At 45.2% G+C, this 14,052-nt stretch overlaps 1 protein-coding gene across 3 annotated transcripts in view; it reads right to left on the bottom strand.

Moving 5' to 3' along the window:
- The window catches only part of LOC135506251 (heme transporter FLVCR2-like), a 67,159-nt gene extending 53,397 nt beyond the window's left edge, over window positions 1-13,762 (bottom strand). For all 3 annotated transcript variants that reach the window (XR_010450359.1, XM_064925773.1, XM_064925774.1), the window contains exons 1-2: window positions 12,541-13,762; window positions 5,558-5,699 (exon numbers count right to left, since the gene is read on the bottom strand). Coding sequence is in view for 2 of the 3 variants with exons in the window: in XM_064925773.1 (XP_064781845.1) it covers window positions 5,558-5,699; window positions 12,541-13,143 (745 nt within the window). In the remaining variant the exon portion in view is untranslated. The remainder of the gene's footprint in view (window positions 1-5,557; window positions 5,700-12,540) is intronic.
- Window positions 13,763-14,052: the final 290 nt, after the last annotated feature.

The raw sequence follows: 14,052 nt of genomic DNA, 5'->3' as shown, positions 1-14,052 counted from the left end.
TAGACTGTTGGGCCAGTAACCAAAAGGTTGCTTGATTGAATCCCCGAGCTGACAAGGTAAAAAAAAAGAAATCTGTCGTTCTGCCCCTGAACAAGATAGTTAACCCACTGTTCCTAGGCCGTCATTGTAAATAAAAATCTGAATCTTAACTGACTTGCCATGTTAAATAAATGGCCAAAAATTATAATAATACTCAACGCTACATGCGCTGAGCCATGCACTGAACACTCTTCTTTGGTGAAACAATGATTGAGTTATATTATCAGCCTAAATTATGACTATCCAATATCTTAAATCGCAAATGCAGTTATGATTTATTATAAAAAGGTGCATTTCTATGGTGAAAATGTGATTCGCGATACTTGAAACTCACACGCAGCCAAATATGCTAGGTAGGCTACATCGGTTGTAAGGCGGATTAATGTGCTTCATTTAACGTGAGCAATAAACATAGGAGAAAGCTGAGATACTCGTTTAAATAGAAGTCAGTCAAAACTCTGTTTTCACACACAACTGCACAGTGACTGGGCTAATATAAGAACACACGTTTCTCTAGGCTATGGGTTCTCCAACCCTGTTCCAGGGGTCTTGTTTCTCTAGGCTCTGGGTTCTCCAACCCTGTTCCAGGGGTCTTGTTTCTCTAGGCTATGGGTTCTCCAACCCTGTTCCAGGGGTCTTGTTTCTCTAGGCTCCGGGTTCTCCAACCCTGTTCCAGGGGTCTTGTTTCTCTAGGCTCTGGGTTCTCCAACCCTGTTCCAGGGGTCGTGTTTCTCTAGGCTATGGGTTCTCCAACCCTGTTCCTGGGGTCTTGTTTCTCTAGCCTATGGGTTCTCCAACCCTGTTCCAGGGGTCTTGTTTCTCTAGGCTCTGGGTTCTCCAACCCTGTTCCAGGGGTCTTGTTTCTTACGGCTATGGGTTCTCCAACCCTGTTCCAGGGGTCGTGTTTCTCTAGGCTCCGGGTTCTCCAACCCTGTTCCAGGGGTCGTGTTTCTCTAGGCTCCGGGTTCTCCAACCCTGTTCCAGGGTCGTGTTTCTCTAGGCTCCGGGTTCTCCAACCCTGTTCCAGGGGTCTTGTTTCTCTAGGCTCTGGGTTCTCCAACCCTGTTCCAGGGGTCGTGTTTCTCTAGGCTCTGTTCCAGGTCTTGTTTCTCCAACCCTGTTCCAGGGGTCTTGTTTCTCTAGGCTCCTGGTTCTCCAAGGGTCCCTGGTTCTCCAACCCTGTCCAGGGGTCAGGCTCCTGGTTCTCCAACCCTGGGGTCTTGTTTCTCTAGGCTCCGGGTTCTCCAACCCTGGTCCAGGGGTCTCTCTAGGCTCCGTTCTCCAACCCTGTTCCAGGGGTCTTGTTTCTCTAGGCTCCTGGTTCTCCAACCCTGTTCCAGGGGTCTTGTTTCTCTAGGCTCTGGTTCTCCAACCCTGTTCCAGGGGTCGTGTTTCTCTAGGCTCTGGGTTCTCCAACCCTGTTCCAGGGGTCGTGTTTCTCTAGGCTCTGGGTTCTCCAACCCTGTTCCAGGGGTCGTGTTTCTCTAGGCTCTGGGTTCTCCAACCCTGTTCCAGGGGTCTATAAGCCTATAGGCTGCATAGGCTGCATTTTAAAGTATTTTGGCCACTTTGCCAACCTTATCAAAACATATTGGTCTATGGACGAGGCTACATGATGCTGTGATACCAACTACACGATGCTGTGATACCAATTGATTGTCTATGGGCGAGGCTACATGATGCTGTGATACCAACTACACGATGCTGTGATACCAATTGATTGTCTATGGGCGAGGCTACATGATGCATGCAACTATGATTTGAAAAAGTTGACTGGCTCAGACTGCACACATCATTCATAAGTGATAATATTGTCGCTCATCAGACTGACTATTCTCAATTTAATCTGGTCTTTACATGTCATAAATAATGTGTGAAATTAGTTTAGATTTAGATTGGACCATTATGCATCTGTCAGAACAGGGCCAAGGTAAAGAACATACATGTCAACCATAAGCACTTGAATAGCAAACGGAGGACACTTGTCCCTGCGGTTCATCTTCATGCCAGCCAGGTAGGTTATGCTCCTGTTGTAAAGGGAAGCAATGTGCTTACTATTAAGAAAGTTGAGAAATAAATTATTATTATTTATTTTACCTTTATTTTACTAGTTAAGAACAAATTCTTATTTTCAATGACGGCCTAGGAACAGCGGGTTAACTGCCTGTTCAGGGGCAGAACAACAGATTTGTACCTTGTCAGCTCGGGGATTTGAACTTGCAACCTTTCGCTTACTAGTCCAACGCTCTAACCACTAGGGTACCCTGCCGGCTACCCTGCTGCATTCTCTACATAATGGCACCCTATTCTCTACAGACAGAGCCTCAATTGCTGGACTATTAAGCGCACCTGAATATAAACCACACCCACTGAATTATTAAAAAAATATGTATTTTGTACATAAATAAGCCGCACATGTCTATGAGCCGCAGGTGCCTACCAGTACATTGAAACAAATGAACTTTACACAGCCTTTAAACTAAACACGTAACAAAAATAAATAGGCTTTAACCTCTTGATGCTCTGGGGGCGCAATTTCATTTTTGGATGAAAAACGTTCCCGTTTTAAACAAGATATTTTGTCACAAAAAGATGCTCGACTATGCATATAATTGATAGCTTTCGAAAGAAAACACTCTGACGTGTCCAGAACTACCAAGATATTTTCTGTGCGTGCCCTAGAACGTGAGCTTCAGGCAAAACCAAGATGAGACGGCATCCAGGAAATGAGCAGGATTTTTGAGGCTCTGTTTTCCATTGTCTCCTTATATGGCTGTGAATGCGAGAGGAATGAGCCTGCCCTTTCTGTCGTTTCCCCAAGGTGTCTGCAGCATTGTGACGTATTTGTAGGCAGATCATTGGAAGATTGACCATAAGAGACCACATTTACCAGGTGTCCGCCCGGTGTCCTGCGCCGAAATTGGTGCGCAAAAGTCAGCTGCAAGTATTTTTCCATGGAATTTAGAGAAGAATGCAAGCTTCCACGAACGATATATCAATGAAGAGATATGTGAAAAAACACCTTGAGGATTGATTCCAAACAACGTTTGCCATGTTTCGGCCGATATTATGTAGTTAATTCGGAAAAAGTTTGACGTTGTAGGTGACTGAATTTTCGGTTCATTTCGGTAGCCAGATGCGATGTACAAAACAGAACGATTTCTCCTACACACAGACGCTTTCAGGAAAAACTGCGCATTTGGTATGTAACTGAGAGTCTCCTCATTGAAAACATCCGAAGCTCTTCAAAGGTAAATGATTTTATTTATTTGGTTATCTGGTTTTTGTGAAAATGTTGCAAGCTAAATGCTACTCAAAATGCTAAGCTAGATTTGCATACTCTTACACAAATCAGCATATTTTGAAAATCTGAGATGACAGTGTTGTTAAGAAAAGGCTAAGCTTGAGAGCAGACACATTATTTTCATTTTATTTGCGATTTTCAGAAATCGTTAACGTTGCGTTATGCTAATGAGCCTGAGGCTTTAGTCACGATCCCGGATCCGGGATGGGGAGTTTCAAGAGGTTTTAACGAAACACGGCTTGTAACAAAAATAAATAGGCTTTAACGAAACACGGCTTGTAACAAAAATTAAACAGTGACCTACCAAGAAAGTCATTGGTCACTATCTTCCTCCTCCTGTGCACTGAAACCACTGAAGTCATCTCCTTCGGTGTCGGAGTTGAATAGCCTCAGAAGTGCTTCATCCGATGTTGGATCGTTTTCATTGTCGCTCTCGTCACTTTCATCCGGAGGCAAATTCCCCGCTGAGCTCATGCTGCCCCTTCAACACGCAGCAGTCCAGCCTTTCGAAATCTGTTGATGATAGTGGATTTTTTTACAATGCTCCACACTGTCAGGACCCACTGGCAGACTTGACCATAAGTTGCTCTTCGCATGCGGCCCGTTTTAGTGAAGGATTTCTCCCCACTTGTCATCCAAGCCTCCCACTGAACAAGGAGCGCCACCTTAAATGAACGATTTCCACTGATGTCGAGTGGCTGCAAATACTTTGGGCCATCTGCTTTTCTTCCCTCTGAAAGCTTTTGTTGTCTTTTTGCACTGAGTCAGTTCCTCACGCTGCTGTTTCCAACGTCTTATCATCGACTCATTAAGGCCAAGCTCCCGTGCTGCAGCTCTATTTCCTTTTCCAACAGCCAGATCGATCGCCTTCAACTTGAAAGCTGCATCATATGCATTTCTCCGTGTCTTTGCCATGATGAGGGTGACAAAATGACTACCGTAATCAGAATGATGGGAAGTTTGAGCGCGCTCGATTTACGTCACATTATGTGACGGTGCTCAGTTTTTTGGCGGCATGAATCTTGTGAAAGCGGGAAAAATCCATAAATTAGCCGCGTCATTGTATAAACTTTTTAATAGAGGCCATCACTCTGTTTTCTCACTCCATTGCATAGCCTATAGAAATGTTGTGTAACATGAGCTCTCATGAGGTGTTTGATTAGATTTTCCATTACATTAGCATTGATGTTAGAGTTATTATGGTCACAGTAACAGCCCTAGATCTTCCTAACTCAGTTGCCGGAGAGGAAGGAAACCTCTCAGGGATTTCAGCAGGAGGCCAATGGTGACTTTAAAACAGTTACAGAGTTTAATGGCTGTGACAGGAGAAACCTGAGGATGGATCAACAACATTGTAGTTACTCCACAATATTAACCTAAATGACAGAGTGAAAAGAAGGAAGTCTCCACAGACTAAAATATATTCCTAAGCATGCAAACTGTTTGCAATAAGGCACTAAAGTAAAACTGAGAAGAAAAAAATGTGGCAAAGAAATTAACTTTATATCCTGAATACAAAGCATTATGTTTGGGGCAAATTCAACACATCAGTGAGTACCCCATCTTTATATTTTGAAGAATATTGATGGAAGCATCATGTTATGGGTATACTTGTCATTGGAAAGGACTAGGGAGTTTTTTAGGATAAAAAGAAACAGAATTAGAGCTAAGCACAGGCAAAATCCTAGAGGAAAACCTAGTTCAGTCTGCTTTCCAACGGACCCTGGGAGATGAATTCACCTTTCAGCAGAACAATTACCTAGAACACAAGGACAAATCTACACTGGAGGTTCTTACCAAGACGACATTGAATGTTCCTGAGGGGCCCAGTTACTATGTTGACTTACATTGGCTTGAAAATTCATGATAAAACTTGAAAATGGCTGTCAGCAATGATCAATAACCAACCTGACAGAGATTGAAGAATTTTAAAAAAGAATATTCTGCAAATATTGTACATTCGAGGTATGAAAAGATCTTAGAGACGTACCCAGAAATACTCATAGCTGTAATCAATCGCAGGTGATTCTACCATGTATTGACTCAGAACGTTAAAATAAATATATATATTTTTTTAAAGTTATAATTTCAATCCATTTTAATCCCACTTTAACACAACAAAATGATTTTAAAATGGTCAAGGGGTTATATACGCATTAGTAAGAGTTTGATGATGTGATGTTTATATTTATAGTATAACAATAAACATGTTACCTATGACGACCAGTAGGAAGAGCAAGGTAGCAACTCCTGCTGTGATGTAGAACATGATACTGATGTGATAGGCCAGCTGATCCATGTCCTCAACGTTAGGCACCAGGATGGGAGGGACCAGGAACCCAATGGCTATACCCAACTGGAAGAGAAGAAACACAGCATAGCTTTAAAAAAAAAACGACCACACTTATTGGAGATGCATGTTGGGAGACAGAGGCTGGAGATAGCCAATAGGGGTGGCTGTTGTGGGCATTCATTCATTCATTGATTGATTGTAGTACAAATTGAACCTGTCTCAAACTGGCTGACAGACAGTGCATGTTGGGCCATCTCTTCAGAGGTCCCAGTGATCAAATCAAAATGTATTTATAAAGCCATTTTTACATCAGCCGATGTGACAAAGTGCTGTATAGAAACCCGGCCTGAAACCCAAAACACAAGCAATGCAGATGTAGAAGCATGGTGGTTAGGATAAACTCCCTAGAAGAAAAGAGAAACCAGGCTCTGAGTGAGTGGCCAGTCCACACTAAGTGATAGAAGTGGAAATATTGAACAGCCAGTTGACTGAGGAAGCCATGTTGCATCTTGTGTAATAAGACCATAACAGGCCATGGGCCATACAGGAACTACTATACTGTAAGTGTTATAGTGACATCAAACTGGGAACACCCGCCCAGCCTCACGGACCGGAGGCTTCAGAGAAACACCTTCCCAGCCTCACGGACCGGAGGCTTCAGAGAAACACCTGCCCAGCCTCACGGACCGGAGGCTTCAGAGAAACACCTGCCCAGCCTCACGGACCGGAGGCTTCAGAGAAACACCTTCCCAGCCTCACGGACCGGAGGCTTCAGAGAAACACCTGCCCAGCCTCACGGACCGGAGGCTTCAGAGAAACACCTGCCCAGCCTCACGGACCGGAGGCTTCAGAGAAACACCTGCCCAGCCTCACGGACCGGAGGCTTCAGAGAAACACCTGCCCAGCCTCACGGACCGGAGGCCTCAGAGAAACACCTGCCCAGCCTCACGGACCGGAGGCCTCAGAGAAACACCTGCCCAGCCTCACGGACCGGAGGCCTCAGAGAAACACCTGCCCAGCCTCACGGACCGGAGGCCTCAGAGAAACACCTGCCCAGCCTCACAGACCGGAGGCCTCAGAGAAACACCTGCCCAGCCTCACGGACCGGAGGCCTCAGAGAAACACCTTCCCAGCCTCACGGACCGGAGGCTTCAGAGAAAACAGGAATATGTCAACTAGAGTAGCAGACTGCCAGGGATACTAATGCTGCATTTAGACAGGCAGCCCAATTCTGATATATTTTTCACTAAATTGGTATTTTAACCAATCAGATGAATGAGCTCTGAAAAGAAATCTGATGTCAAAAGATCTGATGCGATTGGTCAAAAGTGAAACGCAGCCGGAGTCACATTTACCGTGCTCGCTGTGGTGCTAATCCTTCTCAGCATGTTTGTCTGGCTGAAAGGGGCATTGCCCAACCAATAAACAATACAACAAGTTCAAATACAGAAATAAAAAGATTTGTACAGTCAACATTAAAAGATCCCAGCTTTTTGAGAAAGCACAGTCTCTGTTGGCTCTTTTTGTAAATCAGGTCTGTACATTTACTCCAGTGAAGCGTATTGTCCAAGAGGACACCCAGATATTTGCATTCCTCCACAAATCTCTGTTCTGACCTCTGATAGATGTTGCAGAGGTCGGTGTTGTACGCTTCCTGAAGTCTATGCACATCTCTTTGGTCTTGTTGGTATTGAGGACCAAGTGTGATTCATCACACCACTCTACAAAGTCATCTAGGACCAGGCCATGATGTTCCTCGTCATCATGCAACAGGCTGATGAAGGCAGTGTCATCAGCGAACTTAACGTGGTGTCTGTCAGGATGGGAACCTATTAGTGTACAGGAGTGGGGGACAAAACACATCCCTGGGATGTGTGATGGTGGCACATTATGGGATGTGTGCCTGTGTTGGTGGTGCATTATGTCGAAACATGGGAATCTACTTTGACCCACTAGGGTTATTCCCAGCACCTCTGTGGAGCCGGCAGTATAGTCAAGCAACCAGAGGATGGGCAAGATGAGCGGGATGGTGGAGACGGGCCGAACAGGCCCCCATTAACATCGAAGGGGCTGTAGTGGAGAGGGTCGAGACTTAAGTGCCTTGGTGTCCACATCACCAACAAACTATCATGGTCAAAACACACCAAGACAGTTGTCAAATGACTTCCGGTGCTGACAGAGATGGCCGCCTCGCTTCGCGTTCCTAGGAAACTATGCAGTTTTTTGTTTTTTTTACGTGTTATTTCTTACATTAGTACCCCAGGTCATCTTAGGTTTCATTACATACAGTCGCGAAGAACTACTGAATATAAGATCAGCGTCAACTCACCATCAGTACGACCAAGAATATGACTTTCGCGAAGCGGATCCTGTGTTCTGCCTTTCAACCAGGACAACGGAATGGATCACAGCCGGCGACCCAAAAAAACGACTTCGTAAAAGAGGGAAACGAGGCGGTCTTCTGGTCAGACTACGTAGACGGGCACATCGCGCCCCACTTCCTAGCATTCTTCTCGCCAATGTCCAGTCTCTTGACAACAAGGTTGATGAAATCCGAGCAAGGGTAGCATTCCAGAGGGACATCAGAGACTGTAACGTTCTTTGCTTCATGGAAACATGGCTCACTGGAGAGACGCTCTCGGTGGCGGTGCAGCCAGCGCGTTTCTCCACACATCGCGCCGACAGAAACAAACACCTTTCTGGTAAGAAGAGGGGCGGGGGCGTATGCCTTATGGCTCACGAGACGTGGTGTGATCACAGAAACATACAGGAACTCAAATCCTTCTGTTCACCTGATTTAGAATTCCTCACAATCAAATGCAGACTGCATTATCTACCAAGAGAATTCTCTTCGATTATAATCACAGACGTATATATTCCCCCCCAAGCAGACACATCGATGGCTCTGATGTATTATTTGACTCTTTGCAAACTGGAATCCATACATCCTGAGGCTGCATTCATTGTAGCTGGGGATTTTAACAAGGCTAATCTGAAAACAAGACTCCCTAAAATGTATCAGCATATCGATTGCGCGACCAGGGCTGACAAAACCTTGGATCACTGTTATTCTAACTTCCGCGACGCATATAAGGCCCTGCCCCGCCCTCCTTTTGGAAAAGCTGACCACGACTCCATTTTTCTGATCCCTGCCTACAGACAGAAACTGAAACAAGAAGCTCCCACGCTGAGATCTGTCCAACGCTGGTCCGACCAAGCTGATTCCACACTCCAAGACTTCTTCCATCACGTGGACTGGGACATGTTTCGTATTGCGTCAGGCAACAACATTGACGAATACGCTGATTCGGTGTGCGAGTTCATTAGAACGTGCGTTGAAGATGTCGTTCCCATAGCAACGATTAAAACATTCCCTAACCAGAAACCGTGGATTGATGGCAGCATTCGCGTGAAACTGAAAGCGCGAACCACTGCTTTTAATCAGAGCAAGGTGTCTGGTAATATGACTGAATACAAACAGTGCAGCTATTCCCTCCGTAAGGCTATCAAACAAGCTAAGCGTCAGTATAGAGACAAAGTAGAATCTCAATTCAACGGCTCAGACACAAGAGGCATGTGGCAGGGTCTACAGTCAATCACGGACTATAAGAATAAATCCAGCTCAGTCACGGACCAGGATGTCTTGCTCCCAGGCAGACTAAATAACTTGTTTGCCCGCTTTGAGGACAATACAGCCACTGACACGGCCTGCAACGGAAACATGCGGTCTCTCCTTCACTGCAGCCGAGGTGAGAAAAACATTTAAACGTGTTAACCCTCGCAAGGCCGCAGGCCCAGACGGCATCCCCAGCCGCGCCCTCAGAGCATGCGCAGACCAGCTGGCTGGTGTGTTTACGGACATATTCAATCAATCCCTATACCAGTCTGCTGTTCCCACATGCTTCAAGAGGGCCATCATTGTTCCTGTTCCCAAGAAAGCTAAGGTAACTGAGCTAAACGACTACCGCCCCGTAGCATTCACTTCCGTCATCATGAAGTGCTTTGAGAGACTCGTCAAGGACCATATCACCTCCACCCTACCTGACACCCTAGACCCACTCCAATTTGCTTACCGCCCAAATAGGTCCACAGACGATGCAATCTCAACCACACTGCACACTGCCCTAACCCATCTGGACAAGAGGAATACCTAAGTGAGAATGCTGTTCATCGACTACAGCTCGGCATTTAACACCATAGTACCCTCCAAGCTCGTCATCAAGCTCGAGACCCTGGGTCTCGACCCCGCCCTGTGCAACTGGGTACTGGACTTCCCGACGGACCGCCCCCAGGTGGTGAGGGTAGGCAACAACATCTCCACCCCGCTGATCCTCAACACTGGGGCCCCACAAGGGTGCGTTCTGAGCCCTCTCCTGTACTCCCTGTTCACCCACGACTGCGCGGCAACGCACGCCTCCAACTCAATCATCAAGTTTGCGGACAACACAACAGTGGTAGGCTTGATTACCAACAACGACGAGACGGCCTACAGGGAGGAGGTGAGGGCCCTTGGAGTGTGGTGTCAGGACAATAACCTCACACTCAACGTCAACTAAACTAAGGAGATGATTGTGGACTTCAGGAAACAGCAGAGGGAACACCCCCCTATCCACATCGATGGAACAGTAGTGGAGAGGGTAGTAAGTTTTAAGTTCCTCGGCATACACATCACAGACAAACTGAATTGGTCCACTCACACAGACAGCATCGTGAAGAAGGCTCTGCAGCGCCTCTTCAACCTCAGGAGGCTGAAAAATTTGGCTTGTCACCAAAAGCACTCACAAACTTCTACAGATGCACAATCGAGAGCATCCTGGCGGGCTGTATCACCGCCTGGTACGGCAACTGCTCCGCCCACAACCGTAAGGCTCTCCAGAGGGTAGTGAGGTCTGCACAACGTATCACCGGGGACAAACTACCTGCCCTCCAGGACACCTACACCACCCGATGTTACAGGAAGGCCACAAAGATCATCAAGGACAACACCCACCCGAGCCACTGCCTGTTCACCCCGCTATCATCCAGAAGGCGAGGTCAGTACAGGTGCATCAAAGCTGGGACCGAGAGACTGAAAAACAGCTTCTATCTCAAGGCCATCAGACTGTTAAACAGCAACCACTAACATTGAGTGGCCGCTGCCAACACACTGACTCAACTCCAGCCACTTCAATAATGGGAATTGATGGGAAAGGATGTAAAATATATCACTAGCCAATTTAAACAATGCTACCTAATATAATGTTTACATACCCTACATTATTCTTCTCATATGCATACGTATATACTGTACTCTATATCATCGACTGCATCCTTATGTAATACATGTATCACTAGCCACTTTAACTATGCCACTTTGTTTACATACTCATCTCATATGTATATACTGTACTCGAAACCATCTACTGTATCTTGCCTATGCGGCTCTGCACCATCACTCATTCATATCTTTATGTACATATTCTTTATCCCCTTACACTGTGTATAAGAAATTAGTTTTGGAATTGTTAGTTAGATTACTTGTTGGTTATTACTGCATTGTCGGAACTGGGAGCACAAGCATTTCGCTACACTCGCATTAACATCTGCTAACCATGTGTATGTGACAAATAAAATTTGATTTGAAGAGGACACGACTAAACCTTTTTCCTCTCGGGAGACTGAAAAGATTTGGCATGGGGTCCCCAGATCCTCAAAAAGTTCTACAGCTGCACCATCGAGAGCATCCTGACCGGTTGCATCACCGCCTGGTATGGCAACTGCTCAGCATCTGTCCAAAAGGCTCCTCAACAGCTTCTACCCCCCAAGCCATCAGACTGCTGAACAATTAATCAACTGGCCACCGAACTATTACATTGACCATGAAGTTGGGGAGAAAGTTGGGGTTAAGAAAAATCTATATAAAAAAATAACTTCACTATGCTCAAAGGGGTATATAATGTTTTCTTATTTATGTTAACCCATCTACCAATCGGTGCCCTTCTTTGCAAGGCATTGGAAAGCCTCCCTGGTCTTTGTGGTTGAATCTGTGTAACGGATGTGAAATGGCTAGCTTTGTTAGCGGTGCACGCTAAATAGTGTTTCAATCGGTGACGTCACTTGCTCTGAGACCTTGAAGTATTAGTTCCCCTTTGCTCTGCCGCAGGGCTTTTGTGGAGCGATGGGTAACGATGCTTCGTGGGTGACCGTTGTTGATGTGTGCAGAGGGTCCCTGGTTCGCGCCCGGGTATGGGCGAGGGGACAGTCTAAAGTTATACTGTTCCATATGAAAGTCATTGCTGGACGGACTGACCTTACATATCATTGTATGTGTGGGGTACAGATATGAGGTAGTCATTACAAAAATCATATTAAACACTATTACTGCACACAGAGTGAGTCCATGCAACTTATTATGTGACTTGTTAAGCACATTTTTACTCCTGAATGTATTTAGGCCATAACCAAAGGGTTGAATACTTATTTACTCAAAATGTTTCAGCTTTTCAATTTTAATTAATTTGTAAACATTTCTATAAACAATTCCACTTTGACATTATGGGGTTAGTGTGTGTAAACCAGCAACACAACGTCTCAATTTAATCCACTTTCAATTCAGGCTGTAACACAACAAAATGTGGAAAAGGTCAAGAGGTGTGAATACTCTCTGAAGACACTATATGTGATGACATTGACCTCCACCTTTGAGGGCCGAGGATGAGAGATGACCAACTGACCAATATAGGCAAGTAGTGGCTCGAGAGTCATGCGTAATTGCGCAACTGGGTCAAATAGACACCTGGATGGAGTAATCTGTGACATTTAGATAACTGACTAAATCAATAAGGCATTACATTGTAATTGCATAATCAAATAGCTATATTAGCAATTACTTTAACTTATTGGACCTTGGGACTACATAACATACCTGGTTTCCAAAGACCCCGATGGAGCAAGCGGTGGACACTTCCTCCGATCCGAACCACACCGAGGCGATCTTCGACGGCATCCCGAGGATAAATACCTGCGCAAGGGAGCAACAGAACTGTCCGAGCATGGTCACCGCAAACAGATCCGGTCTCACGCTTGTCACCTTGATCCAAGTCCCCGCACAATTCATGGCCGTGGCCACCAGCGCAATAATACGGAGACCCTTCTTATCCAGTAACCAGGTGACTGGGAATATGAAGGGGATGTAAGTCAACATGTAGATCATAGACATCCAATCTATAGTGAAAGACTCTACCCCGTAGAACCTCATGAAAATGTTGTTGATAATTCCGTACTGGATCCATTGGAAAGAGTTACAGAGAGAATACGAACTGAACAGCAGCACGATGAACCATCTCCGCTTGTATAGTTTTAACGTTTTGGTTGTATCGTCACCGTTCCGGTTGAGTTGTATATTGTTCTCCAGGCGCACCTCCTCGCTGTCACCGGCAGACAACATCATTTTATTTTTTTTCAAATCATACACATTTTCATTGTCGTTGATTTCGCCATCAACCAAAGAGGGTTTTCCGCTGCTCATATTGTAGCTTACGTTTATTCAACGACGTGCTGGTGAAAACAATCTAGACACGTATTTCTGTTACATTTTAGTGAGAGTTCAGAGTAGACCGACTACGGTTGTCTATGACAGCTCCAAGATAGTAAATATCGTGTTGGTACATTTAAACCAAGCCAGTTAGACCACCTCTCGAAGTTCGCCAATCAAACTACAAATGGCACCAGCTTCTATTTATTACGCCACGTTAGTAAATAAAGTCGTTTAAAGAAAATACATTCCCTGAGATAAAAAAAATTAAGTTAGTTAGAGAAACTAGGAAATTATTCGACGTTCGTGCAAAAGCTTTTTGAAGAGACCCCAGTCAAGCCTAGCTACATTACAGGTTAACCTCACTTCCTTCACTTCCTAGTGTGCTGGAGTTGACAAAACAGTAGCCTACTTTCACAAGCAGTTCGGCCTCAATACACACAACTATTTCGCCCTAAAAGTGTCTCAACGTAACGTATATGACGCGCGTAGTGTCAATTGTCCATTGTAAACGCCGGTTTTACGTCCCCACGTGGTACCGACCAGTGACCCCGACAACATTGACCCCTCACCGCCGTCTGTGTTGAAATGTGGCACAACACCCGGGGACATCAACCCAGCATCCGATTTCTGTGCTCCCCGCCCTCAGATATACACAGAAAAATTGCATTTTGGCATTGATAGTGGAATCCTTTAGTCTGTAATATATATATATATTATACAAACTAAAATTATTCCACTATCAATTCCAAAATGCTATTTTTATTGTTGGTGGCATAAGTTACACAACACACATATTCAAAGCACTATCCACTGACCCAATAATATAATATGGTTCTGTAATTACACAATATAATTGATCGTGTTAGTTTGAAGCGTCATTACTCGTCTCGTGCGTACAGC

The sequence above is a fragment of the Oncorhynchus masou genome, chromosome 19, assembly GCF_036934945.1.
Source record: "Oncorhynchus masou masou isolate Uvic2021 chromosome 19, UVic_Omas_1.1, whole genome shotgun sequence".
NCBI classification, from domain to species: Eukaryota; Metazoa; Chordata; class Actinopteri; order Salmoniformes; family Salmonidae; genus Oncorhynchus; species Oncorhynchus masou.
This window is presented reverse-complemented; position numbering and strand designations above follow the sequence as displayed.